Source organism: Trichomonas vaginalis, chromosome IV (assembly GCF_026262505.1).
Source record: "Trichomonas vaginalis G3 chromosome IV, whole genome shotgun sequence".
Lineage (NCBI taxonomy): Eukaryota > Parabasalia > Trichomonadida > Trichomonadidae > Trichomonas > Trichomonas vaginalis.
This window is the reverse complement of record NC_067206.1, coordinates 16,725,355-16,750,955: the sequence shown is the minus strand read 5'-3', so window position 1 is coordinate 16,750,955 and position 25,601 is coordinate 16,725,355. Positions and strand designations below refer to the sequence as shown.

The 25,601-nt window shown below is 32.1% G+C and overlaps 11 protein-coding genes and 1 pseudogene across 12 annotated transcripts, besides 10 other annotated features; 7 read left to right on the top strand and 5 right to left on the bottom strand.

Moving 5' to 3' along the window:
* Positions 1-9,541: part of a mobile genetic element that runs on past the window's edge.
* TVAGG3_0107980 (organellar and viral DNA polymerase type B) lies at positions 77-688 on the top strand (the record flags this gene model as incomplete). The annotated part of the gene is made up of 1 exon (XM_051223029.1): positions 77-688. One exon carries the CDS (start codon positions 77-79, stop codon positions 686-688), a length of 612 nt encoding a protein of 203 aa, XP_051108015.1.
* TVAGG3_0107970 (KilA, N-terminal/APSES-type HTH, DNA-binding family) lies at positions 777-999 on the top strand (the record flags this gene model as incomplete). Its single annotated transcript, XM_051223028.1, has 1 exon — positions 777-999. A coding segment is annotated over one exon (223 nt), but the record flags the coding sequence as incomplete, so codon positions are not given.
* TVAGG3_0107960 lies at positions 1,990-2,387 on the bottom strand (annotated as a pseudogene). Its single transcript has one exon. A coding segment is annotated over exon 1 (398 nt).
* TVAGG3_0107950 (organellar and viral DNA polymerase type B) lies at positions 2,829-3,702 on the top strand (the record flags this gene model as incomplete). The annotated part of the gene is made up of 1 exon (XM_051223027.1): positions 2,829-3,702. A coding segment is annotated over one exon (874 nt), but the record flags the coding sequence as incomplete, so codon positions are not given.
* On the top strand, positions 5,685-6,260 carry TVAGG3_0107940 (organellar and viral DNA polymerase type B; the record flags this gene model as incomplete). Its single annotated transcript, XM_001330705.2, has 1 exon — positions 5,685-6,260. The coding sequence occupies one exon, from the start codon at positions 5,685-5,687 to the stop codon at positions 6,258-6,260; it is 576 nt and encodes a 191-aa protein (XP_001330741.2).
* TVAGG3_0107930 (uncharacterized protein) lies at positions 6,321-7,178 on the bottom strand (the record flags this gene model as incomplete). The annotated part of the gene is made up of 1 exon (XM_051223026.1): positions 6,321-7,178. One exon carries the CDS (start codon positions 7,176-7,178, stop codon positions 6,321-6,323), a length of 858 nt encoding a protein of 285 aa, XP_051108012.1.
* On the bottom strand, positions 7,203-7,463 carry TVAGG3_0107920 (uncharacterized protein; the record flags this gene model as incomplete). Its single annotated transcript, XM_001330703.2, has 1 exon — positions 7,203-7,463. One exon carries the CDS (start codon positions 7,461-7,463, stop codon positions 7,203-7,205), a length of 261 nt encoding a protein of 86 aa, XP_001330739.1.
* Positions 7,509-7,943, top strand: TVAGG3_0107910 (uncharacterized protein; the record flags this gene model as incomplete). The annotated part of the gene is made up of 1 exon (XM_001330702.2): positions 7,509-7,943. The coding sequence occupies one exon, from the start codon at positions 7,509-7,511 to the stop codon at positions 7,941-7,943; it is 435 nt and encodes a 144-aa protein (XP_001330738.2).
* A 6,053-nt stretch (positions 9,542-15,594) lies between the features above and the next one.
* Positions 15,595-15,628: a terminal%2Cinverted (terminal inverted repeat of MuDR-4N1_TV transposon ID:TVAGG3_0107890).
* Positions 15,595-16,246: a mobile genetic element.
* Positions 16,218-16,246: a terminal%2Cinverted (terminal inverted repeat of MuDR-4N1_TV transposon ID:TVAGG3_0107890).
* A 19-nt stretch (positions 16,247-16,265) lies between these two features.
* TVAGG3_0107880 (presenilin family) lies at positions 16,266-17,585 on the bottom strand (the record flags this gene model as incomplete). Its single annotated transcript, XM_001299077.2, has 1 exon — positions 16,266-17,585. One exon carries the CDS (start codon positions 17,583-17,585, stop codon positions 16,266-16,268), a length of 1,320 nt encoding a protein of 439 aa, XP_001299078.1.
* Positions 17,586-18,254: 669 nt separating this feature from the next.
* Positions 18,255-19,106, bottom strand: TVAGG3_0107870 (peptidyl-prolyl cis-trans isomerase family; the record flags this gene model as incomplete). The annotated part of the gene is made up of 1 exon (XM_001299078.1): positions 18,255-19,106. The coding sequence occupies one exon, from the start codon at positions 19,104-19,106 to the stop codon at positions 18,255-18,257; it is 852 nt and encodes a 283-aa protein (XP_001299079.1).
* A 3-nt stretch (positions 19,107-19,109) lies between these two features.
* Positions 19,110-19,848: a mobile genetic element.
* Positions 19,849-19,928: a terminal%2Cinverted (terminal inverted repeat of Maverick-3 transposon ID:TVAGG3_0107670).
* Positions 19,849-25,601: part of a mobile genetic element that runs on past the window's edge.
* On the top strand, positions 21,075-21,437 carry TVAGG3_0107850 (uncharacterized protein; the record flags this gene model as incomplete). Its single annotated transcript, XM_001288256.2, has 1 exon — positions 21,075-21,437. One exon carries the CDS (start codon positions 21,075-21,077, stop codon positions 21,435-21,437), a length of 363 nt encoding a protein of 120 aa, XP_001288257.2.
* Positions 21,456-21,698, top strand: TVAGG3_0107840 (serine threonine-protein phosphatase family; the record flags this gene model as incomplete). Its single annotated transcript, XM_001288257.1, has 1 exon — positions 21,456-21,698. The coding sequence occupies one exon, from the start codon at positions 21,456-21,458 to the stop codon at positions 21,696-21,698; it is 243 nt and encodes an 80-aa protein (XP_001288258.1).
* Positions 21,822-22,028: a mobile genetic element.
* Positions 23,031-23,248: a mobile genetic element.
* Positions 23,163-23,248: a terminal%2Cinverted (terminal inverted repeat of MuDR-N2_TV transposon ID:TVAGG3_0107820).

The window sequence follows — 25,601 nt, the reverse complement described above, 5'->3', positions numbered from 1 at the left end:
AATGAATTTCATTAGTTAGAAAAATAACGCTAATTTTATTTTTATTTATTTTTTTATTTTGTATGTAAAGACAGTAATGACAAACATTGAGTTTGAAACAGTTAGAAAGATAGACAATGACACCAAAGTGGTTAGAATAGGTGATTTAAACGTAAGATACTCAAAGAAATACAACAAATATTCTTTGTCAGACATTATATCTCCATCTGGAAAGAAAACAAACGACTGGGTTAGAAATGCTTCAACTCAGAAAATTTTGACAAGAAATCCTGAGCTTATGATATCAGTAGCATTTCATGGAACAAGAGCATATCTTATAGACAAAAGTCTTATACCAATAGTTTTGTTATGGTTAGACCCAGTTGTTGGATATAACTTCATAACATATGGTTCATTCGACTCAGAACGTTGCAGTGAAGGCTTACTTTATATCGTTCAGAAACCGAAGGACTTCAACACAAAGAGATATAAGATAGGAAGAACATATAATATAACTCAAAGATATGACTCTACAGTCAATAGAGTCAAGGTTGTGTTTGTTAATGATATGAGAGCTGCTGAAACAGAACTGCTTGAAGTTTTTGAGAAAATGTATGGTGCTCCCACGAAAGGTAAAGAAACGTTTGAAGTAGATGAGATAGATAAAGCTATAAAATTATTTGACGAAGTTGCTGAAAAATACATGTAAAGCGTTTATTTTTGGTCTTTTGTGAAAGTCAGAAAATAACGCTAATTTTTTTCCTAACAATTTTTTTATTTTGTATGTAAAGACAGTAATGTCAACATCAGAGAACACAACAACAGTTATAGTCCATGAAGCTATAAATGAAGAATACGAGTACATACAGTATAACAAACAGTTACGTCTCATTCGTTCAGTCAAAGATGACATGTACCAAATGCAAAGTATAATGAATGCTCTTCGTTCTACAAAGCAAGCATATCATTGGTTTGAAAACCAACAGACAAAAGAACTTTTAGAAGAATTTCCTCATATGATTGCTTCCCTCGGAAAACCGAGAGAAGAGATTCCGTACGAAAATCGCAAGAAATTTGGCTCCTGGTTTGAAAGGGTATTATGTTCATAGACTTTTAGTAAATGCTGTAGCAATGTGGGCTTCACCTCGTTATGCTTGTTATATTTTCCTGATGTTTGATGAACTATATAAAGCAGAACGTGGAGAGTTGGAAAAGAAACTTCAAGCAAAAGATGAAGTCATTGAATCCAAAGACAAAAGCATACAGAAAAGAATACCGCGTTCAGTACCAAAAGGAAAGGAAAGAGTTTAGGTATATGATATATACTGAAGAGTTGGAGAAAGAAGAAGAAATAAAGATATGGTTATGTTGCATTTAGTCAGAAGAAACAACAAGAGCTTTTATGACTTAGCTAAAATATTAAAATCTGACAGAACTGGTTCTATCGTGAAAATTACCGATTTCAATGACACCGAATGAGCAAATAAAGGAAATTGTCAAAAATACTCTTTCCTCAAAACACTATGACATCAAAGGTTGCACAATACTTACATTCAAAGAAGACTTAACATTACTGAAGGAAAAAATAACAGAATATTTCGATAACTTCAAAGAGGAAGAATGAAGTCACGACAACATTAACGAAGAGAGAATGAGGTGAAAAAAGAGGTGAAAAAAACGGGTGAGATCTCAATCTTCACCTCATTATATTTTTGTGCTATATTTACACTCATTTACGAAGAAGTCATGAATCCTACGTCAATTATGTTCGACACTGTAAGCATTAACGATAACATTAACGATAACATTCATTTTTGCATTATCCTGCTGTTGTTGTCAAAATGTCATGTTGTCATCATTTTTAAGAGAAGTTAATTAACCTGGTGACACATGGTGACGTAGTGACACCATCAGTTCTTCAAAAATAAATTTGCTTAAATAGCTCAGTGTCTATTTCTTCAACCATTTCACTTCCTTCGTCAATGTCAAATAGAAGCTTCTTCAACCTTTTGGTAAGAATTTCTGTATAACATCTTTGTTCGTTATTGTCTTCAGAGATGAAGGATAATATTTCAATTTGTTTCACCCTTCTTATATTCTTTCTGTTCGGAAAGATTTAAAGCAATACTGAAGAAGTCAATGTTAGAGTTCTTTATGACAGTATAATGAGTATCTTTGACATTCACGAAGAAACTCTTTTGTTTCAAAACTACTGCTAACTCTTGTGAAGTATAACGTTTGCGGTCAATGACGATAGCTAATGGTCTGACATACTGACCAAACTTAGATTCTTTCACAAACTTCTTGTTAAAGATAACATTAACATTTGAAGCATTATTGAACTCATTCTTGATGGCAGTAGCGAGAGCATTGTATGAAAAGAACTTGCAATCTTGCATGTGTTTCATTAAAATAAAAATATTAAATTATTTTGAAAAATAACTTAAAAAAAAATCTAATCTAATTTTTTCAAAAAATATTTTTTTTATTTCCTACTAAAGATGTATCGGAAGTTGTCTAAGTTAGAACACTCGGAAATAAAACAACTTCTTACAGAAGCTAATATAGATGTTGCAAAACATTACGCGACAAACAAAAAAGCACTCGCTGACTTCATTAAAGACTACAATGGTGCACTAACTTATGATAGAATTCATGAGTTCATAAAGCCGCAACGCGGCGAGGACGAAGTCCATGCAAGAGCATTTCCTTTAAATGACGTTGCTATTGACTTATATCATAGACGTTCAGTACCTCATGAAGTAAGAAGAGAAATGTTTGACATAATAAATGCGAACGTTGGTGAAACAAGAAGAAGAGACGACACACTGAAACAACAGAGAAGAGAGATGTTTAAGAGTGCTATAGAACAAGTTCGCAAAGCTAACGATGTCCTTCGTTCCATTGACGACAAACCAAAAGAAGGTGAGAGATGGTTAAAGAAAGATGAAGAGAATAGGAAGAGAAATGTGAAGTCAGGCAATAGACTCATTGACTTTAACATCGAAGCTTTAGATGAACCAAACAGAGACTACTTACACAAACATTTCGGTAAGGTTTTCATGAGACTCTTAGAGAAAATTAAAATAAACTCACAACAGAGATGGATGGTATGTTATAAACTTGGTGGAAAGTATGAATGTTCTACGTTAAACCTCAATAATATTGGAACATTACTACATCAGCTCTTGAAGGAGAACTTTATATCAGAGATAGAAGCAAATGCTGCAGGTATTGTTGAAATGCACTATGACTTCTTCTTGACAAACATAAAGAATCTTACTGAAATAAAGATGTATGATTTAACAGAATATGAAGGCTTAACGATGTCAGATGTAAAGAAAGGCAAACCAAAAAAGAGACCATATAGAGATGAAAGCACACTGACAAATGACCAGAAAGCCATTTTGGAAGCTCTTAAGCAAACAGGAAACCCAGCACTTATAGAAAGCTTTTGGAAAGATAATGGTGAAAAGAAGTTTTATAAGAAGAGAAGCGGTCAGTTCTGGAAGTATCTTTGCACATTACCTATAAATCTTGAACGCTACCAAATCTTCAATGAACTGAACAAAAGAACTGCAACACTTATGACAGAAGATAACTGCTTCGTTTATGCTTGCATTCAGGCTGGAGTAGATGGAGAGACTATTGACCACATGAGAGAAGTCATTCGTGTTAGAGACTTTCCTCAAAGTAAAGTACAAGAAATTTCTGACGCAACAGGTATAGCATTTAATGTTACCATTGGTTATTTCAATGACTCAAGACATAATGAAATAAAGAGATACATACCAAAAGAATGTGAAACTGTTCGAACTATTGACTTACTTCTTGTTGAAGACCACTACATGCTAAATGAAAGATTACCAATGACAACATATTTCATTCGCAACTATATAGAAATCTTGAAGGAGTGTGGTGGAATGAACATTGAGAAACAAATGAAGATTTATACAAAAAGAGAGAACAAATATGTAGTTCGTTATGATAGAACAACACCGTTATGGGATGTTATGAAAACATTGTGGGGGTGCAAATATTTTGAACCTATTTCTTATGGAGAACTTTTCACATATACGACTGACTTATATAAACAGAACCTTGCACCATTTAAAGATTTGACATATGCTCCAAAGTATTGTGTACAACTGAAGAAGAAAGCCGAGTCAAAAGAAGTAAATAAAAATAAGTGCAAGTTCATTCCTGAGCACGTTTTCTTTGCTGACTTTGAATGTAGCACTGATGGAGTTCATAAAGCTTTTAACATCTGTTATGACAGTGAAGATGGTTCAGTGAGTGAAAGCATTTGGGGTCAGAACTGTGCAACAGAATTTTTGGAAAGACTCCCTGACAAGAGTTTAATATATTTCCATAACCTCAGTTATGACATAAACTTCATCTTAAGACACATGACAGAAGTGAAAGGAACTCCCATCATTAAAGGTTCACGAACAATGCAAATAACTGGCTTATATAAAGGAAGGGCAATTATTATAAAAGACTCTTACAGTGTTATAAATAAGAAGCTTAAACTATTTCCTGCTATGTTTAACTTACAATGTGGTGAAAAGGAAGTATTTCCATACAACTACTACAGCAGTACTTTGTTAGCAAATGACAACAGAACTGGTGTCATTTCTGAAGCATGTAAGTTTATCCAGGATGCGGATACATTCATGAAAAACATAGATTTAATCGAAAACTGCAGAATAGATGAAAACCACTTCGACTTAGAAAAGTATAGCACATTTTATTGCAAACAAGATGTAAGAATTTTAAGAGAAGGTTTTGTTAAGTTCCGCAATTACATATTAAAAGAATTTGATTTAAACGTTTATGATTACGTTAGCATTTGTTCAATTGCTAACAAATTATTTGAGAACAGAGTGTACTTCCCGAATGGAAATTTATATGACCTCTCAAATAAACCAAGAGAGTTTATTTCACGCTGTATTCAAGGTGGAAGATGTATGCTGTCAGATAACATTAAACAAAAGAGTAAAGAGAAACTCATTGCTGACTTCGACGCTGTTTCATTATATCCATCAGCTATAGCAAGACTTTATACTTTAGAAGGTATTCCAAAGGTTATGAAGAAAGAAATGTTAAGCACAGAGTATCTCATGAGACATTTATTCAACGATGACCAAAAGGAACCCATTGGTGAAAAGTTTATGTCTGGCTTCTTTGTTCTCATTAAGATAACAGAGATTGGAATACATAGACACTTTCCTTTAATAGTTTGTGACCCTGAACTAAATCCAGAACTTAACGTTCCCAGAAGTTCAAACACTTGCTGTTTAATGTATGTTGACCATATAACATTACAAGACCTCATAAAATATCAAGGTGTCAAATGTGAAGTGTTGCAAGGATACTATTACGATGGAAACAGAGATATTAGAATAAGAGATGAAGTAAAGAAGTTGTTTGAGTTAAGGTTAAAGTATAAGAAAGAAGGAAATCCTTTGCAAGAAAATATAAAGCTCATTCTGAACAGTATTTATGGCAAAACTATTCTATCTCCTACTGAGTCAAAAATAACCATAGTAAATGACAAAGATGCTATAAGATATGCCATCAGAAACTACAACCATATAGTGAAGTTCGAAGGTTTGGATGGTTCAGATAAAACTATTTTCAAGCTAACGAAAAGCATTTGCAGACACTTTAACTTCTGTCCACTTGGTGTTAACATTCTGTCTATGTCGAAGAGAATAATGTGTGAAGTATTCTGTACTGCTGAGGACTTAGGAATGGACATCTTTTATAGCGATACGGACAGTATGCATCTCTACAATGAAGATATCCCTCGTTTAGCTGAAGAGTTTAAGAAGAGATACAGTAGAGAACTTATAGGAAAGAACCTTGGTCAATTTCATTCTGACTTCGCAGAAATAACACCTGGAAAACAAAGTTTAGCATACAAGTCAATATTTTGTGGAAAGAAGACCTACATAGACTTACTCACGAATGATTTAAATGAAGTTGCATTCCACTGCAGAATGAAAGGCGTGAAGCAAGATGTTATTGCTTTAACCGCTAATGAAATGTTTCCTGACTCTGTTCAGTGTTTCTATGATGAAGATAAAGGTTTAATGGTTCCGCAAGGAAAATTTGACAAAGACTCTGAGTTCAGTGTTATGAAGTTATATAAAGCACTTTATGATGGTCAAGAGATTGAATTTGACTTATGTAAGTCTTCTAGTCCTTGCTTTGCTGAAAAGTTTAACTTCTCAATAACGACTAAAACAAGCTTTATTCGTAAGTTGAAGTTCTGAGGTCATTTATTTTTGTCAGCAATGAGGTCATTCGTGATAAAAATAAGCCCATGTGGTCATTTACAATACTGCGATGGTAGAGTTTAAGAGTTGTGCTTCAATGTAGAGACAGTCCTTATGGTCTGGAGGTAGCAAAACAGGTGCTTTATGGTCATGAGTGGAGAACATGTCTATCCAAAACTCACGATTGAAGCCAGTAAGCTTGTAATACTTAGGATTTGGTAATGGTGAATTTCTTGTATGACCAATGAACTCATTTTCAACTCCTTTACTTAGGTTTGAATATAATATTGCTTGTTTTCTATCCCAAATGCCAGGTGTTACAATCTTTGAAAATTCATTTTTCCTCGGAAGCATTGCATTATAATTGAAAACATTCTTGAAATCATCACTTGGTTCAGAGATTTGAAATCTTATACGTAATGGATTTTCTTTCTTTTTAGCTACTTCATTGAATGGTGAATATATAACAAACTGACAGTCATGTGTTCCATCTTCATTTTCATTAAATTCATAATGAAAGTCTATAAGTTGTGCCTGACTACCTTCTTCTTTCAGTTGTGCAAGAAACTCACGTAAAGGCTGTAAAGTTTGTACTTCAATGTTGAACTTTTTCTCGAACATCTCATTAAATGAAGTCATACATTGTAGCAATGTTGTATCGTCTTTAAAGTATTTGTATATGTGAATGTTTTGGGCACTTAAAGACTGTTCGTCATTTTCTATCTCGACTTGAAGTATAAAGTCAACTTTCCTAAATGCTCTCGCAATGTACATATTTGTTATGTCAATGTACTTCTCTTCATTTATGTTCACAATCCAGTCTGTTGGAAACTTAAACGTTACTCTGTTCCCCTTTATTTTGACGTCAGGGTTTTCACTACTGAACGCAACAGATAAAGGTATTTGTCTATACATTTAATTCGGATAAAAATAAACCATTTACTCTTTCTTTGCTTCAGCTTCTTTAGCTTTTGCTTCAGCTTCTTCTCTAGCTTTCTTCGCCAGTAGTCTTGGGTTCTTTTGTCTTCCAGCAGCTAATGCAGCAAGTTGTTTTTCACTAAGTTTTCTCTTTGGTCTCTCTGGCTTTTGTTCTTGTTTTTGTTCCTTCAGTTCGGATAAAATTTGCTCACGAATTTCTTTCTTCAATGCTTCAACATCTATGACCCCTTGGGTCTTGTCTGTAGGGCTTGTCTGAGTCATTTGACTGCAGATAAAAAACAAAATTAAAACTTTAACCGATGTAAAATGAGCTTGTCAAAATCAGAGCGAGAGTCTATTATATTAAATGACGCAAGAGGAATACAACATCCTTTCTATTACGTAAGTCAGAGTAAAGATGGTAAAATATACGTAAGAAAAAGAAAGGTTCCATTAGCGAATGCAGAAAGCGACAACATTAAGGTGTATGGTAAGGGTGAAGTCCACGAAGCCCATGTTAAGCCTTCTATTCAAACTGAAAAGTCAATAGAACCAGAAGAAAAGAAGCCAGATGTACTTTCAATAACGAACCAAGAGCTTATTGCAAAGTTCGTGAATTTCATTGAAAAACAAACCGAGTCAAAGAATCATGACCCGCCAGTGAAAGAAGTTGAGACAAAAGAGAATGTACAGTTCATTGAAAATGTCAAGAAACAACTTCCACCACGAATGCCAAGAAGAAGAGTGAGAATAATGAAGTAAATAGATATTTTTATCTGAAGTAAATACATGCAGAACGAACAGCTAAACGAATTTACTCCAGCAGAGCATATTCATCAGATTCGCTCATATTTCGATATCATAGACAATGCAGTTCAAATTGGTGACACTAATAGAAAATATTCTGACGCAAAGATTCCATCACAACCTGGAACTGCTAAAGATAAACATGGGTAACATTCAATCTCTCACCTCCTGGTGAAAATATGTTGGACCTTTACAATACATTCATTACGTATAAAATGGAAGGTCAATTTATTGTAGATAAAGAAATTGGTTCAGGTTCCAATAAAACAAACCCACCAGGATTTTGGATTGGTTTCGATGACGCTTTCTATGCAGTTGCTGGATATCAAATCCTTGCAAATGGTCGTATCGTATATTCTCAAGACAACGCAAGAGAAGAAGCATATATAACTTCAAACTCACAAACTACCGAACAAATAAAGAAAGTAGATGTTTTCTCAAAGACTCGACATGAAGATGTATGGAGTCATTCGGGAACATGCAGAACAGGACAAATTGTTAGTGGTCCAATTACAGCAGGAAAATCATTTGATTTTAAGCTTCGTTTAAGAATTCCTGTTAGAAAGTTTTTACCATTAGAAGCTATAAGATTTATTCCAGCTTTTGCAGGAAACATTCAGCTTAAAGTAAAGTTCAGTAGCGACGCCTTACAATGCACATCTATATCTGTAAATGATATCATTGCTTTCAATCCAACTCTTAAAGTTGCATTTGCTTCAGATTCAAATCCACCGACAAATAAATTTGTTCCATGGAATGAACCATTCACTATGATAACGAAGGCAGTAGAAGCTAGTGGAACAGTTACTATTACAACTGTAACCCAGCAACTATTTCGAACAAAGATGGATTTTAATGAATGTTTCATTCATCCAAAGTCATTCTCTTTAGACCCTAACATTTATACAGAACTTGTAGAACATTATACAAACGAGGCTTTATGTTTTCCTGTTAAAGTTATGGATTGGATTCCTATGGACGGTTCATTCTCAAAGAATACAGATAGTTCAAGTGCAACATTTACAGCAGCTTATACGCCTATTAATGTTAAAAGTATTTGGGCACTATTTAGAAAGAAAGACAATTATTATGTTAATTTTGAGAACCCTAAGTTTAAATATCTTCAGCTTTCCATGGGAGCTTATGGAAATATGCCTGCAGAACCTGAAAAATCATATGGACCTGTATTTTATGAAATGGTTGCGAACGCTTGCAATACAAACAATGATATGATAGGATTTAATGAAGATGTTATGAGGTCATTGGTGGATGATGGTAGTGTGGAACATAAATGGGATAGCTATGACAACACACATTTCTTATGTGGTTTTCCAACAGAAGTGGACTTTTGCTTCCAGCAAGGTCAAACATCTACTGCTCCAATAACATACAAATTGTCTGTTAAAGGACCTATTGAACTAGCAACTGAAAATGTACCAAAGCCACTTATTGGATTTATGAGGGATTGTTGCTTTGCCATTCAGGTGCGTGCTAATGGCATCCCCATAATAAGATTAGATGACTATAACTTAGCTACGGACGATAATGGAGGATCATCTATGTTGACTTCTTCTGGCATGCTATTGGAGATTTGGTTTAGGGGACGTGACCTCTGAACATTCTGAAACCAAAGTTGGGTTAGTGTTGGCCTTGGTAAAAGACCACTCTTCATTCGAATAAAATCGGTGAGATGTTTTTTTCGCAAAATCAATATCTTTAATCAAGATTTCATATGTTTGAAACCCCATGACGGCCATGCTGAGAAAATAAATCAATAATGGCTTGTTTGAGATTTTCTGGGACAGCATGTTTTGGTCTACCTCTTGATTGATGTAAAGGATATAGTGCAGCCCTTTCTTCTGCTGTCATTGGAGGTAGAATATGGGTCAAATCTTGATTGAAAATAGGGGGAGGGTCAGAATGTTGTTGGAGAGATTGTTGAGGGGGAGCATTGCCAGAAGAGCGTGTGAGAGATTGTTGAATGAGAAAAATGAAATAATACTAAGCATAATACAATATTCTAGATTTAATTATAATTAGGAAAAAGTTAGTTTTGAGAGTACTTTTCATAGGCATATAGAATGAAATCTTCTGAAAAATAATATCACATAAACTCATATTATTTTCTAATATATAACTATTTTATATAAAAATCAAATTCAATGATCTTAAAAGCGAAGGATAAACCTCAAAATTTACGAATATAATGAGTGGGAATATAATGCTTATCTATCATAAAACCATATGAAATATTAATTTTTGCTTTACGCCTAATTTTTGACGACAATTAGCAAAAAATGTTAAATGTTAACACTCAGTCCATTTGAATATGAAAAATAAAATTGACTTTGATTAAATGTTTTTATTTATCATGCAATTCTTCTTGCGACCAAAGATTTGAATAAAATTTCAAAAAATAAGATAGCTTAATAAATAATATACGGTAGTGTTTACTAATAGATGAATAGTATATAAATTCTATTAAAATGGATTTGATCCAAAAAAATATATAAAATTTGATCATAAATAAAATCGTTTTAAATGACTTCTTCATTTAAATTATAACAATTATTTTTGGTTTTATATTTTTTTGGATCAAATCCATTTTAATAGAATTTATATACTATTCATCTATTAGTAAACACTACCGTATATTATTTATTAAGCTATCTTATTTTTTGAAATTTTATTCAAATCTTTGGTCGCAAGAAGAATTGCATGATAAATAAAAACATTTAATCAAAGTCAATTTTATTTTTCATATTCAAATGGACTGAGTGTTAACATTTAACATTTTTTGCTAATTGTCGTCAAAAATTAGGCGTAAAGCAAAAATTAATATTTCATATGGTTTTATGATAGATAAGCATTATATTCCCACTCATTATACATTTGAATTTTCAAGATTCTTAATTCATAATTGCATGGCACGAGAAACATATGATCTGTTTATATGTTAATGATAGATATACAATATTATTTCCATTACTATAAATAACTTAAAGAAGTATATCTTCTACGTGTATTTTTTGTTCAATTTTGTTTGAAAAAAATTGAAATTTTTACAAAAAAATTTAAAACGCATTTCTTATCTTGTTTAGCTTTGATAAGTTGGATTAAATAATATGATTATATACAAAACATAATAACAAATAGATATCCATACTAAATGCCTTAAGATCTGGTGAAAATATTGAGATATGCCTCACTTCCACCATTTCGTCTTATCACATTTGTTCAACAAATATCTCCACAAAATCAGCAGCTACTGCCAGTTCCAGCCGTGCTATAAGCACCTCTATATAGAATAGTTGCATCAATACCTCAAGCTACACCAGTGTTGATTTTGTTGAGTGTTTACATTGGAAGGAATAGGTTCATTCCATTTGCAGTGCTTCCATTTAAGAGACCAAGAGGAGGAGTCATTACCAAGTGAGGTGAAAAATTGAAAGGATGACTTTGTATCGTCGTCAAATAATGAGATCACTTTGTCACAGCGTTACCTAAATTAAATTGAGACTTGTATCATGTGAAGAGTTATTTTCATGAGGAATGGCTTATTCTGTATGATTTTGAGGGTATGTTGTAGGTGATTGGAAAGATATCATATCTTGAATCACACATCAAAATCATTAATTGTTTGTGGGTTGAATATAACTTATCCTTGTCTATATTATTCCTATGTTTAAAAGTCTCATTTCTATATACTTGTCTCAAAATCTTATGTGCATTAAGGCAATTTTGATATATAAGCTCAAAAACACTTGTGATATAGTCTCCATATATAAGCTCATCTAAATGCAGTGTGATCATTTTCACAGATATAATCTCAAAATGATATAAAAATACGAAAAAGTGAATATATGAATAATGGTATATAACTTATGCAATATGTGACACAATATATAGTAATATAAGATGACAATATAAATATAAGCAAATTAAAATTTTATTCATGAGTAAAAATTCATGTCTACTATAGTAAGGATAGTAAGCATGAATGTTATAAGAAGCTTGGCATTCTCTTGAGCGGAGATCTCCTCAAAATAAATTCAAAAAAGTTTTTGGCACTTTTCTAAATTTGCAGATGAATTCATTTTTCAGCTTCACAAAGACGTTCAATAGAAATTGGATGCTAGGTTAGTATTCAACTTATTCAACAACAGCAAATATTGTTTTAAAATGTCCAATTACCATATATCAGAAAACTTATTTCAGATAAAATCATGTGTAAAGGAGATTGTTACAAAAAACATAAGCAAATATTAACTTTTATTTCTAGTTAAAATTGTCTGAAATTATCTCAGTACCTCAGGCATCGCTACAATTTTTTTTGGCTATAGATAATTAAAATTTTGAATACCCAGATGTGGAGTAAAAGAAAAACTTGGAGAGAAAATACCAAATATAGACGAGGAAAAATTTTTGGTATACACAACATACTTTTTACACTACAGCAAGAGCATCAAGTTGCAGAATTACTGAAAATGCAGTATATTGATGTTGGAATCTCTGTCAAAAGACGACATTTGAAGCATATACTCTGGGAGTTCTACAAAAGTTTTGATCCAGAAATAAGAGAATTTCTGGATCGGCAAAGAGTGTCATGCAAGTTTGTAAAAGCATTCTGTCAAAGGAACAATCCCCCATTCAGAGTTATAAGGAGTAAGAAGCGTGAAAAAATTGACGCAACTCAAGTTGCAATATACATTCATGAATTTCGCAATTGCATGCTCAAAAACTGTAGGGCCAAGATATATAAAGCTTTTGGACATAGTTGTTCTTCAATATAAGACAAGTTGTGTTTGTGTGGAAAAAGTAGGATGATGAGCGCCTTCGGTAAATCATGCTTTTCAATCAAAACCAAAAGTTTTTTAATATATATATATATGATGGAAGTTTGACTGAAAAAGGATGTGAATCATTATTATGGTAAGGATGTCAAAATTAAAATATCAATATTCTATGTTTGTTATTTTTTTGCTTTTTTATATAAAAAATAAAGGCATAATTAAGTGTAACCTTTACAATTTTATCGTCCTTTTTTCGATGGTCATGAGTGTACTTAAAACAGTACCCAAGGCATGAAGAAAATCACAAAAAATTAGTAACATAAAGGCATTAATTTTTGAATTCATAACTCTATGATTGTTAGGGTTTCTTTTAGAGGGTATAATACAATTCAGATGTATCAACAACAGATTGTTGATGCATATGTTTCATCTTTTCTTTGAATCACAAAAGATTCGAAGAAAAGTTGAAACAAAGACAGACATAACAATGATATGTCTACCTTTGAACTGTATATGACAGTTCATATGCATCAAAAACAGATTGTTGATGCATATGTTTCATCTTTTCTTTGAAGCACAAAAGATTCGAAGAAAGTTGAAACAAAGACAGACATTCTTTTGTCATGGCTTTCTTTCAAAGCATATATTGCGTACAAATGTACCAATCTCAAACGTTTGGTACTTTTAGATCAACTTTTCTTTGAATCACAAAAGATTCGAAGAAAAGTTGAAACAAAGACAATCATTATATAATAATGAGTGTCTTTGATACAACTTTGAGAAGAATCACAAATGATTCTTCACAAAGTTGCATTATGAGCAACATTCGCTTGTTATTGTTGTCAATACAAGTGAATGTTGCACACAAAGACAATCATTATATAATAATGAGTGTCTTTGATACAACTTTGAGAAGAATCACAAATGATTCTTCACAAAGTTGCATTATGAGCAACATTCGCTTGTTATTGTTGTCAATACAAGTGAATGTTGCACACAAAGACAATCATTATATAATAATGAGTGTCTTTGATACAACTTTAAGAAGAATCACAAATGATTCTTCACAAAGTTGCTCAGTGAACAACAATAACTTGTTATTGTTGTCAATACAAGTGAATGTTGCACACAAAGACAACCATTGTCTATCAATGGCTGTCTTTTTTTCAATTTTTCTTCGAATCCTTTATGATTTCAAGACAAGTTGATACATATCTACTAATTCTTTGAGACTTGTACAATTCTAACCAATATATGCTTTTAAAGAAAGCCATCACAAAACAATGGCTTTCTTTCTATCCACTTTTCTTTGAATCTTCTTTGATTTAAAGAAAAGATGAAACATATGCATCAACAATCTGTTGTTGAAGCATATGAACTGTCATATACAGTTCACAGGTAGACATATCATTGTTATATCTGTCTTGGTTTCAAATTTTCTTTGAATTTTTTGTGATTCAAAAAAAGTTGATACATATGTACCAATCGTTTGAGATTAGTACATTTGTACGTCATATATACCCTTCAAAATTTCTTCAGATGTTAACTGATTCAATAAATTAATTTATTATCAATTTCAAACTACTCATCACATTCAATATAGCACAATAATGATAATTAGATAAATTCTTTATTTCCATATCCAATTATTTAGCAAATACAACACATATACAAGTCATTACGGTTAAAACAGTAACTTTATCATTTTTATATCTCATTCGATTTATTTTATCTAATGTTGAAATCATTTTCACAAACTCATATTATACTTTTAATATTCTTTTTAAAATCTAAATAATTTAGTCTAAAACGTTATAATAAAATTTGTAATTTTCGAAAATTGAAACTCGTCGTTTCAATTTTCGAAAATTAGGATTCTCGAAATTAATACAAACACTTTTTAAAAAAGCGTTTGTATTCAAATTTCGAGAATTTTTTTTTAATTTATCTTGCTCCTTTTCTCTATAATTTTAATAATAACTAATTCTACATGACTTTCCTATTGTGTATTTTATATTTATTTTACTATTAAAAAAACCGTTAACTAACGTACTTTTTTGGTGAATAACATTTTACTTTTTTTTATTAATTACTATCTCCTATAATCTATTTAAATTCATTTAATCATATTTGATTTACAAAAATTCATTTATTTTTGGTGTGATATGTCCTATCATTCTACTCCCCTTTTTTTCTCATCATCATTTTTCAATTAACTTACTAGTATCACGAACAATTTGCACTGTTGATATGATCTACCAAACTTCGGTCTTAATTCAAAAAGTACAAATTTTATTTTAAAAACAAACGTGTGGTTCCTAATTGGATATCTCGTTTACGATACTTTACTAAGAACACATTACATTAGAATCAAGCTCTAAGAATTCTAATAGAAAATTATTTAGAATTTTGCATTCAAACTTGACCCTATCATTTGAAGTTAAATTTATTAATGGTTTTACAAATAAACAATTTATACTCGATAAACCTACCTTTTTATCATGATTCGTTTTTTCTTCAAATTACACTTCAAGAGATCATTTTTATGCTATTCATCCATATTCAAAATGATTTATTAGGAAGTGTATGATTTATCTATTATGATATTATTTAAATATATTTATTAGATAGCTCAATATAATTGATTTATTATGCTCGAAACGAAATTTTTAACCTTATTCTATCGTTGACCCACCTCTGTGTTAGTAGTTTAGTATGGTTTACGACACTTTAGTTTTGATATATTAGTGGACTTCAAAATGATTTCAAAATTGAGTAAGAAAAGGGATATGTTTTAAAAATAAAAAAATATAGGGAACAGGACAAATTTGCCACACGGCACTTTTTTTAAAAAAAATTAATGGAGCGGAGCGATACTCTGCTGCAGGAGCCCCAAGGCTCCCAATCATTACGAAAGGGAGCCTCAGGGCTCCTGAGAATCCATCAGCAGAGGCCTTTTCATTTGGCCTCTGCTGATCAAAGATTCGGCGAAGCCATTCTTCGTCTCAGGAGCCCCAAGGCTCCCAATCATTACGAAAGGGAGCCTCAGGGCTCCTGAGAAACCTCTTTGAGAAGGTTTTCTTAAAGAAAACCTTCTCAAAGATGATTGTTAGCATTCACTCAAAATCTACCAAGAGTTTCAAAGTTTCAAATCTATCTGAAATGAAGCTTTGAATCTCTTGTATATCTAATTGTAGAGGTACCTTTTCAAAATGTCTTCTATTGATTAAATTTAATCAGTAAAAGTCATTTTGAAAAGGTACATCTCTATAATTGCTATTGAGCATTCACTCTTGGAACCTTGGAGCTCTTGTGTAGTGCATGAAAACTCCAAGATTCTAGAATAAAACATATATCATAGACATAATTTCTTCAAATATAATTTAAGGTTATTTTTTAAAAAAATTAGAAAAGCGTAATTTAAGGTTATTGAAAAGTGACACCTGGCAAATTTGTCCCGCACTCAAAAATATAAAAAAAATCTTCAAAATACAAGTACGAGTTTTCTCAAGTTTGTTGAGAATCCTCTGAAGGTGTAAGCTCCAATGAGATAGAAAATAATACCGAGAGCGAGTGAGAAAGGAAGGGCTGGGAGAGGTCTCTCAAAATAAGCTAAACATATGAGAGTTAGAGCAAGACCATCCATAACAGCGAGTATATCAAGGATTGCAATATCCCAGCCGACTCTAGCGGCTCTTGTAACAAGAATTCCGTAGAAAATGAAATCACCAAGGCCAAGTTTGACGCCTTCTGATGTTGGTGTGGATTTGGCTGATCCAGATTTCTTCTTCCTCTTATCTGGGTTTTCTGGATCGCCATGCTGATTATCCTGATTTGGACGTTTCTTCTTTGGCTTTGTTGGTTCGCCTGCTGGCTGTGCAAGTTCTGATTCGGGCTGTTGTTCTGGTTTTGGTTGTGGAGGAGGCTGGTCTTCAGGATTATTTGATAATCCGACAAATTCATCTGGATTTATAGGTAGAGCATCATCAGAACTGGCGGAAGAATCTGGGTCTGTTGACTCATCTTCAGAAGCTGAGTCATATTCTTCATCGTAATTGTCAAGATTTTCATGATCTTCACCTTCTTCGTTTTGCTCTTCGCCATCGTCGGCTTCTTTCCAGAAGAAGGCAGCTGATGAGTAAACAAGCGCAGGAATTGCGTCACCACGCTCTTGAGATTTTTTAATAAGCAAATGAAGCAAACCATTTGGACAAAGAACGACACAACAATCCCAAATGATAAGTAAAACCAGAAGGATCCATACTGTCCAGTCTGGTAATGTAAGGAAAACGCAAGCAGTCATTACTGAAATCCAGATCATGAATGCTTGAGTAACAATCGGTGGAGCACGCCAGAAAATGGACATACCACCGACAACGACACCATTGAGAAGGAATATTACGACAGCTATGTAATCGATAGGAATGTTGTAGAGAGATGGGATTTTTCCGACAGCAAGATAAACGTAGTATGATAAAAGAAGAGAAACGGCAACAACCATCCATACGTAAATACATTTGACACAATTGAACCAGTAAAGTAATAATAATAAGCCTGTGACTAAAGCAATAGCAACAATAAAACCGATAGCAATATAAATAGCAACAGCAGTGCTGACACCACCGCTACTTTGTGATACAACTGATGCGAAACTTGTTGAAAGAGCAGTATTATCGAATTTTTCTTCTAAAGTTCTTGTTAACCAAACATCTATTACTAATGTAAGGATAACAGGAACGGCAATCTTATAAATTCTCTTGGAATATATTTCAAGGAATTCATGTTTAGTTACTTTAATTGGCATTTATTAAATTTTTTTTTATTACTCATCAATTTTTCTTTTTATTTCAAAAAAATATTTTTGATAAAATATTTTAATTACATAATGGTGAATATATTTTATTACTCTTTGAAAAAGTGACAAATAAAAAAGGTGAAGTTTTTGACTTTATTTATGGAACCTTCTCATAATCTAATGCTATTTTCTGAAAAAGGAACTGCAAAAAAGATAGCTGACAAGACAATATGAGTTAGTGCAACCTTTTTACATCTAATGTTTGATTAAACCAATTCAATTCTTCTCTTTAGGATCGATAAATCCCATAATTAAGATATCCTATAGGATTAATTCATATTATTTGAGATTATAGCATTTATTCTTTGTGATATAAAAGATAACTACTCACGGAGCAAAAGTATCTGGCATTAATATTATATTATCAAACGTCTCAGCACAGTTATGATTTGTACAGTTCAGAATTGTATTACAATAAACAATCAAATCAGAACTAAATCTCACTGAGATATTTAAGTAAGATTTGATTACAGAGGGTTATAATTTAGGTATATTTGCATATAGAGTTAAAACATATTGGTTATCAATAAAAAAAAGCTTTATTATATTATAACTTAAAACAATTGCTTAAAGAGCATAGATATTAGAGATATATACACAATGTTTGATGAAAACTGTTTAGTATCCATCTCCGGTTTTCATCATTTTCTTATAAAGATTATTTTTTTGAGATGTCTTGGAAGAACGTAATTTTTCAATGTCTTCTTTACGAGACAAGAAAATTGGATCGTTATTTGATAATTCCAGACCCTTTTTGAGGTATTCTTCTGCGGCATTGAGATGTCTAAGTTGAATAAGCGCATCGAGTTTCCTGAGAATACATCTCTGGTTTGTTTGATCTTTTTGGAGGATTCTTTCGGCATAACTTAAAGATAATTTCCATTTCTTCAATTTTGAATAAACTGTAGAGAGATTCGAGAAATATTTATTGAAGTATTGATATAAGTCGTCACCAGAATGGCATTGTAAGATTTCACAACAACTTGTGTAAAGATTAGCTGCATCTTCGAATTTTCCGTTACGAAATGACTCACCAGCGCGTTTATTAACTTCTTCTGCTTGCTTTATTGCTTCTTCTTTCGTCATATCTTCGAGGATGTATAATAATTCGATATCCAGGGAGAGATTTGTATTTGGTGGAATAGATGATGATAAAACTTCTAATCCTTGAGCCAATGACTTGTCAATTTTTAATTCTGCTCTTTCGCCAACGTACATTGTGATAACTGCGAGATCCATTATGGAAATTTTACAAGATCCGATCTTAAAATCATATGGCTGATCTTTGTCGCGTGTCGAAACGATTTTCGTACCGTTTTCGAGAGATAATGTATAATGAATTGAAACTGTCTGATATAAACGTGGTTTTGCTCCTTTTCCATTACGTAGTTTGCATTTCAAAACGTTTTGGCTTTGATTCAATGTAATTTTTATCCATTCTTTCTTTTCAACAAATTCTCCTTTGAACATTTTGAGATTGGGACAAAGTTGCAATTCGGCACTTTTTGTAAAAAAAAGGGGTCATACTCATAATGAATAGAGACTTATAGCCAAGTCTTGATATCATGCAGGGAGAATATACATAGATAAGCAATTATATTTTATAGTAGTAGTATTCAGAAATTCTTACAATTTACAATACAATTTTCAAAAATGGATAAAGACTAATAGCCAAGTCTTGATATCATGCAGGGAGAATATACATAGATAAGCAATTATATTTTATAGTAGTAGTATTCAGAAATTCTTACAATTTACAATACAATTTTCAAAAATGGATAAAGACTAATAGCCAAGTCTTGATATCATGCAGGGAGACTCTCTACAAATACAAAAATTGATTATCATAAGGAAATACAAATTTATCAATTTTCATGTGAAAATTACATAAATTTGTTCTCCAATAAATAGCAATAATACTTTGAATGTTATATTAAGTAATATAGCTTCAGGTAAATAAGCTTACACTTCAAAAATATACTGTTTATTCATTAATTTTAAAAAAAGTCCAAATTATCTAATCTTGCTTACTCTTCCTTTAAACTTCTTTGTGCCAAATTTAATATTGCCTTCAAAGATGGAATAAGGACATTAGGTTCAAAAATATTTTATTATACTCATTCGAAATTAAAAATAATAAAATTTATATATATTAATTTCATTAAATCAAGGTTAAAAATCTCACCGGAAAAATAACCTCAGTGTGATAAATAAAAAAAAAGGTAATGGGGCTTCCAGGCACTTCGTGCCCTCTAGCCCCGAAGATGTTTAGTATAAATGAAGTTTTTATTCGGAAAATTGTTAGTCTTCTGGTGTGAATTCGGAGGACTCTTCTTCTTCCTCCATTGCTTCTGGGAAGAAGCCTTCTTCTGGGTCGAAAACATTATATAATGTGTCGCTTTTCACAAATTATATATGTTTTCATGTTTTGTCACTTTTCTGTCACTTTTCAGGAAAAAACATTTTTATTATTATATATAAATGAATTTTACAAAACCTCCGTTACCGTTCTTTGGAAATAAGAGTAAATGTAAAGATATTATATTGAGAGAACTTAAGAAACTACCGAATGGTCTAACATTTGTAGATTTGTTCGGTGGAAGTTTCTATATATCCCATTTGTGCCATACAATATTCCCAGACTCAAAGATTATATGCAATGACTTCGACAACTATATGGACCGTCTCAAACATATACCAGACACAAACAATATATTGAAAGAGTTAAAAGAAAAGATACCTATAGGTAAGATGGAACGTATACCATTAGATAAGAAAAATATTGTGAGAGAGGTTTTGAAAAAAGCAGAATATATAGACTGGGATAGTATATCTGCTAGACTATTATATAGTGGTTCTATAAGAGTTCATGACATTGAAACACTTATGTCAAAAGTTTTATATCTTAACTATACAAATGTTTTCAAAGAGGACATAGAAAAATATATTGAGGGTATAGAGTTTGTGAGATGTTATTGGACAGAGTTGTATGAAAAATATAAAGACAAGGAAAATGTTTTCTTTATAGTGGACCCGCCGTTCTATAACACATGGGATTTTCAATACCAAGTAGACTGGACTTTGAGAGACTCTTTAGAAACTTTAGACGTTTTACATAACCATCCATGCTTTTACTTTACATCCGATAAAAGTGGTTTGGAAACCGTTATGAGATGGTTAGAGACATACATGACTATGAGTTTAGATATGACAAGATAGAATATGAGAGAGGTCCTATAAACCGGAGAAAGTGTCATAACAAAGAAATTTTATTAGTAAGTAAATGTGGTTTGAAATAGGACTACTTGTTTTAGGTTTTTTCCATTGTGTCATTTATTTCTTTGACGTGGCAGAAAGATATAGAGAATATGAAGATGAACCAATGCCTGCAAATGTTCAGTATATGTACTCGTAAGAGATATTTTTATCTAATATTAAATGGACGCACAGAACTTAGCGAATGCACAGCAACCTGGACAACCAAACCCAGAGAATATTCCAAATGAAGTTAGAATACAAACTGCAATGGCAAACTATGGTCAAGTGCCAACAGATGTACAAATGCAAACTGCCATGTCAAATGACGCTGCGTTAGGTTTGCCACCATGGTATGCAAATATGAGATGGAAAGAGTTTTATACAAACCCTGAAGTGGGATATAAACAACTTTATGCAGATGACGCGAACACAGGAGTTGACCCAGAATATGTTTTCTACCAGAGGAGAAACAGAATGTATGAGCTCCAGTTAAAGAATGCTATGGAACTCAACAGGAAACGTAAGAGACTAGGCGGACATTAGATTTTTACATATAGTAAAATGGGTTTCTTCAGTAAGATAGGAAACTTCTTTCGAAATGTTGGAAGAGGTATATGGAATGGAATAAAATCTGTCGGAAGAGGAATTTGGAACGGTGTCAAAAATATTGGTAAAAGAGTAGGTCAGTTTGTTGGTATTATACCTAAAGACCCTGAACCAGAAGAACAAGCTCCTGTTATACAACAGCCTGAACCTGCACCACAGTCTAGTTGGCAACCAAATCCAACACCTCAACCGTATTAAAAAATTATATTTTTACCGTTCGATAGTAGTTGTATATGAAACTAAGTTCTAAGTAAAACGCATGGTATAATGGAATTATTCTTTTTCTTCCATCTGTAGTAAACCATACTTGAAAGTCGAGAGGTTATCGATTTTGTAATTTAATCGTCGTCGTTATCGATTTTGTAATTTAATCGTTATCGTCTTTTTCTAAACGTGCATTTTTACATTAAAAGCAATGCAACTCCAAAATTAATTGGTATTTAGATTTTAATTAGGTGCAGACAAACGAAATGCAGTCCAAATATTTTGGTGATATATGAATTACATAAATTTAGGGAAATTGAAATTATATCTTTTTAAATTTTTAGGAAAACAGATTTATAGAATTGTTTAAGTCATCAAAATAATGCAGACTTAGGTCAAATTTTCCAAATTTAATCATTTGCAAGACTTTCAAGCGACTTCAAAATGTCGAAATATAAGTCCAAAAATAAAATTACGATTACAGTCTATCCTCAATTAATTATCACGCTAATTATTGAGTGACCATGCGTTCGTATGTATGTAAACCTTTTAAAAAGGAGATGAGAGAGATAAACTACATTTACAATTTAAATCTGATGTTATTTACTTGTTACATTTACAAATGTAAATGTTTCTCGTAATGTTTACATTTTGTAAGTATAACGAATAAAAATGACGCACTTTTTTACAAAGTCAAATTATGCGATACAACTTTACTTGTTACATTTACAAATGTAATGTTTCTCGTAATGTTTACATTTTGTAAGTATAACGAATAAAAATGACGCACTTTTTTTACAAAGTCAAATTATTGTTCGATTTTTGCAGCTTGTAAACGATTGAAAAGATTTGTATTATTTTATTTATTTTTAAGAACATGTTTAAGAACCCTCATTATCTCCACGAATATTGCATATTTTTCTATTCTAAGAACCACCAAATTACGTTTTAATATAGAAAATAATATTTATGTGATGCTAAAGTCGAAGTCCTTAAATATTTTTGAAATATTTACAAAATATGCTCTTTCTATCATCGATACTTTAATACAGAGCAAATTTAGTAATGTCATCACATTATTTTTTCATAAATCGTTTTCGAACTTTTGAAATATTTATTTTAAACCAGTTTTCTACATTTAATATGTGAATTATATCAAAAGTAGATGGGCGATACTTGTAAATCTATTTAAACTATTAGTTTGCTATTATTGAAGAACTTTATAATTTTTTCTTATGTATGGAATTAAAGATAATTTTGCCGATTCCAACTGGTTTTTCTATATGAGTTAAATATGCCAAGTGAAATTGGACTTGCCAATATTGTAAATTGAAGTATGGACTATATATCGATTTTCATTGATTGATGAATAACTCGGAGTAATGTAATTGTTGATAATGAAAAATAGTTTTCAATTGCTGGTAAGGGCCAATGTATGTTCAATAGCTCCGAAAGCAAAAAATGCACGTTTAGAAAAAGACGATAACGATTAAATTACAAAATCGATAACGACGACGATTAAATTACAAAATCAATAATGACCCCTTGAAAGTCTGAAATACTTCCACTTGGTGGTTCGTATAACTTTGTAGGTTTTTCGTAAAAGTCATTTGCCAAGCATAAGAAAGAGTTTTGGGCGCCAGAAAATGAAGCATGAACAATAATAGCAGCTGGGTCGAAAACATTTTCATATGTTCCATTAGGGTTTTCGACTTCATAATAGTCTGGGTGTACTGGATATGCTGCAGGCTGATTTAACATCCTCATAAATCTATACCATGCCAAGTTGTTATATTTTGTAGAAATATAAACGTTTTCTCCAAGGTCTTCTATTTTATTGATTTTAACAGTTGCATTTTTCCTGTCATAAATAATATCGAGATGGTATTCTCCTTCGTCAATGTTATACTGGTTTGCATATTCGATATAGATATCGTTTTTTTTTCTTGAAAAGCTTGAAGAGTTGTTTCTAAGTTTACAAGCAAACTAACTTGTAAAAGTTTTCCCTGTTCAAATTTCTCATACATACGTTTTTCTTTGTTATAGTATCGAACTTCAAAACCGACCGTAAATGGGAAACCATGTATGGCTTCTGAAATGAACTTCATTCTACGAAAGCCAATAGCTTTTGTGACAGATGGGTCTCTTAGCCATCTTAATGGGTAGTCAAAACGATAGCCTTCATGCTTTACGGTCTCTGTCTCAAACTTTTGACCGACATTAGTAAAAAGTTCATCTAATGGTTTAGTTGTAGCAACTCTTGAATTTTCTTTTTCTATTGAAGCATATTTTATCTAGAATAAAAATGTCGAAAGATATTGCTTCCATGAGAGAAATACAACACAACCGACAACTCATTATGCAAGCTCTAAATAAGAACACAACAAACTTTCAAACTATTCTAAGATATCTGAGTCATTGAAAGAAGGAAACTTAAAACTGACATTAAACCCAATGACAGATGAGTTTCTATTTCAAGACAAGAAGAACAATACTGTCTGTATAAATCCAAAAAAGGAACTTTAAACGAGAAACCTATAAATGAACTTCTTTTGAAAGCAGATGTGACAACAAAGCTGACAAAGAATATGTAGACGATGCAATAGCAAAAGAAGAAGAAAGAGCTAACAATGCTTATGCAACAAAAGAACATACTCATCCTGAACTAGCAGACAAAACATATGTTGACAATAAAATGTCAAGTGAAGTGACAAGAGCTGAAAACGAATATTCTAAAAAGACTCATACACATTCTATATCTGAAATAACAGACTTAAACGTTAGCCTTGAAAAGAAAGCGGATGAGGAATATGTGGCTAGTAAGTTAGAGAAGAAAGCGGATAAGGAATATGTGGATGAAAAAGATAATGAAATTATAGAAAGGGCTGAATGGTATCATGAATGGACATCGAAGATTTTAAAAACTAAAGCTGATACAGGATGGGTTTCAGGATGTTTAGACCTTAAAGCAGATAAAACTTATGTTAACGATGAGTTAGAGAAGAAAGCAAATAAGACTCATACACATACAAGTTTTACAACTGTTGCTATAGAAAGTATTGAAGGAACGGTTGAAGGAACTGGTGGGGATGCATTATATTGTAAACCTCCTAACTTTCCACAAGGTTTAACATCGGATGACGACATAACGACGATGAGAAACATTAGATGTAAAGATGTTTATGTCATGAAGGATGAATATAATATTAAATTCACTGCTCAAGATTTATATGACAAGAAAGCAGACAAAAAAGAGCTTCAAACATTAAAGACAGAAATACTTCAAACATTATATCCTATAGGCTCTATTTATACGTCAATGAACTCTACCAGACCAGAAACAGTTCTGGGTTTTGGAACTTGGACTCAAATAGTCGACAGGTTTTTGTATTGTGCAAACTCTTCAAAGGAAACAGGTGGAAGTAAAACGATTTCAGGTGAAAATTTACCTGCACACAGTCACTACATAGATTTAAGTACATCTCAAGCAGGTTGGCATAAGCATAGATATTGGGATTGGTCAGCAATGATAAAAGGTAAAGGATATGATGTTAAAGACGACGTTAAGTTTGCTATAAATTGTTACTGGAGTAACACTGAGGGAGGAGGAAACCATACACATCACGTTTCAGGATATACGCAAACAACGGGACAAAGTAAAGAATACATGCCACCTTACATGACAGTTTACGCATGGTATAGAAATGCTTAGTCGTCATTTTCAACTTCTTTAGCATATTCGTCAGGAGTTGTCTTATATTTGTTAGGAACTGTCTTTGAAAGTATACCACCTTGAACTTTGACAAGTTTGAAACGAGGTCTGACAATAGTAGTTTTATCTTCTGCTTGCAGTCTGTACATTTTGCCATGTTTGCCTAAAACTTCATAATATTCTCT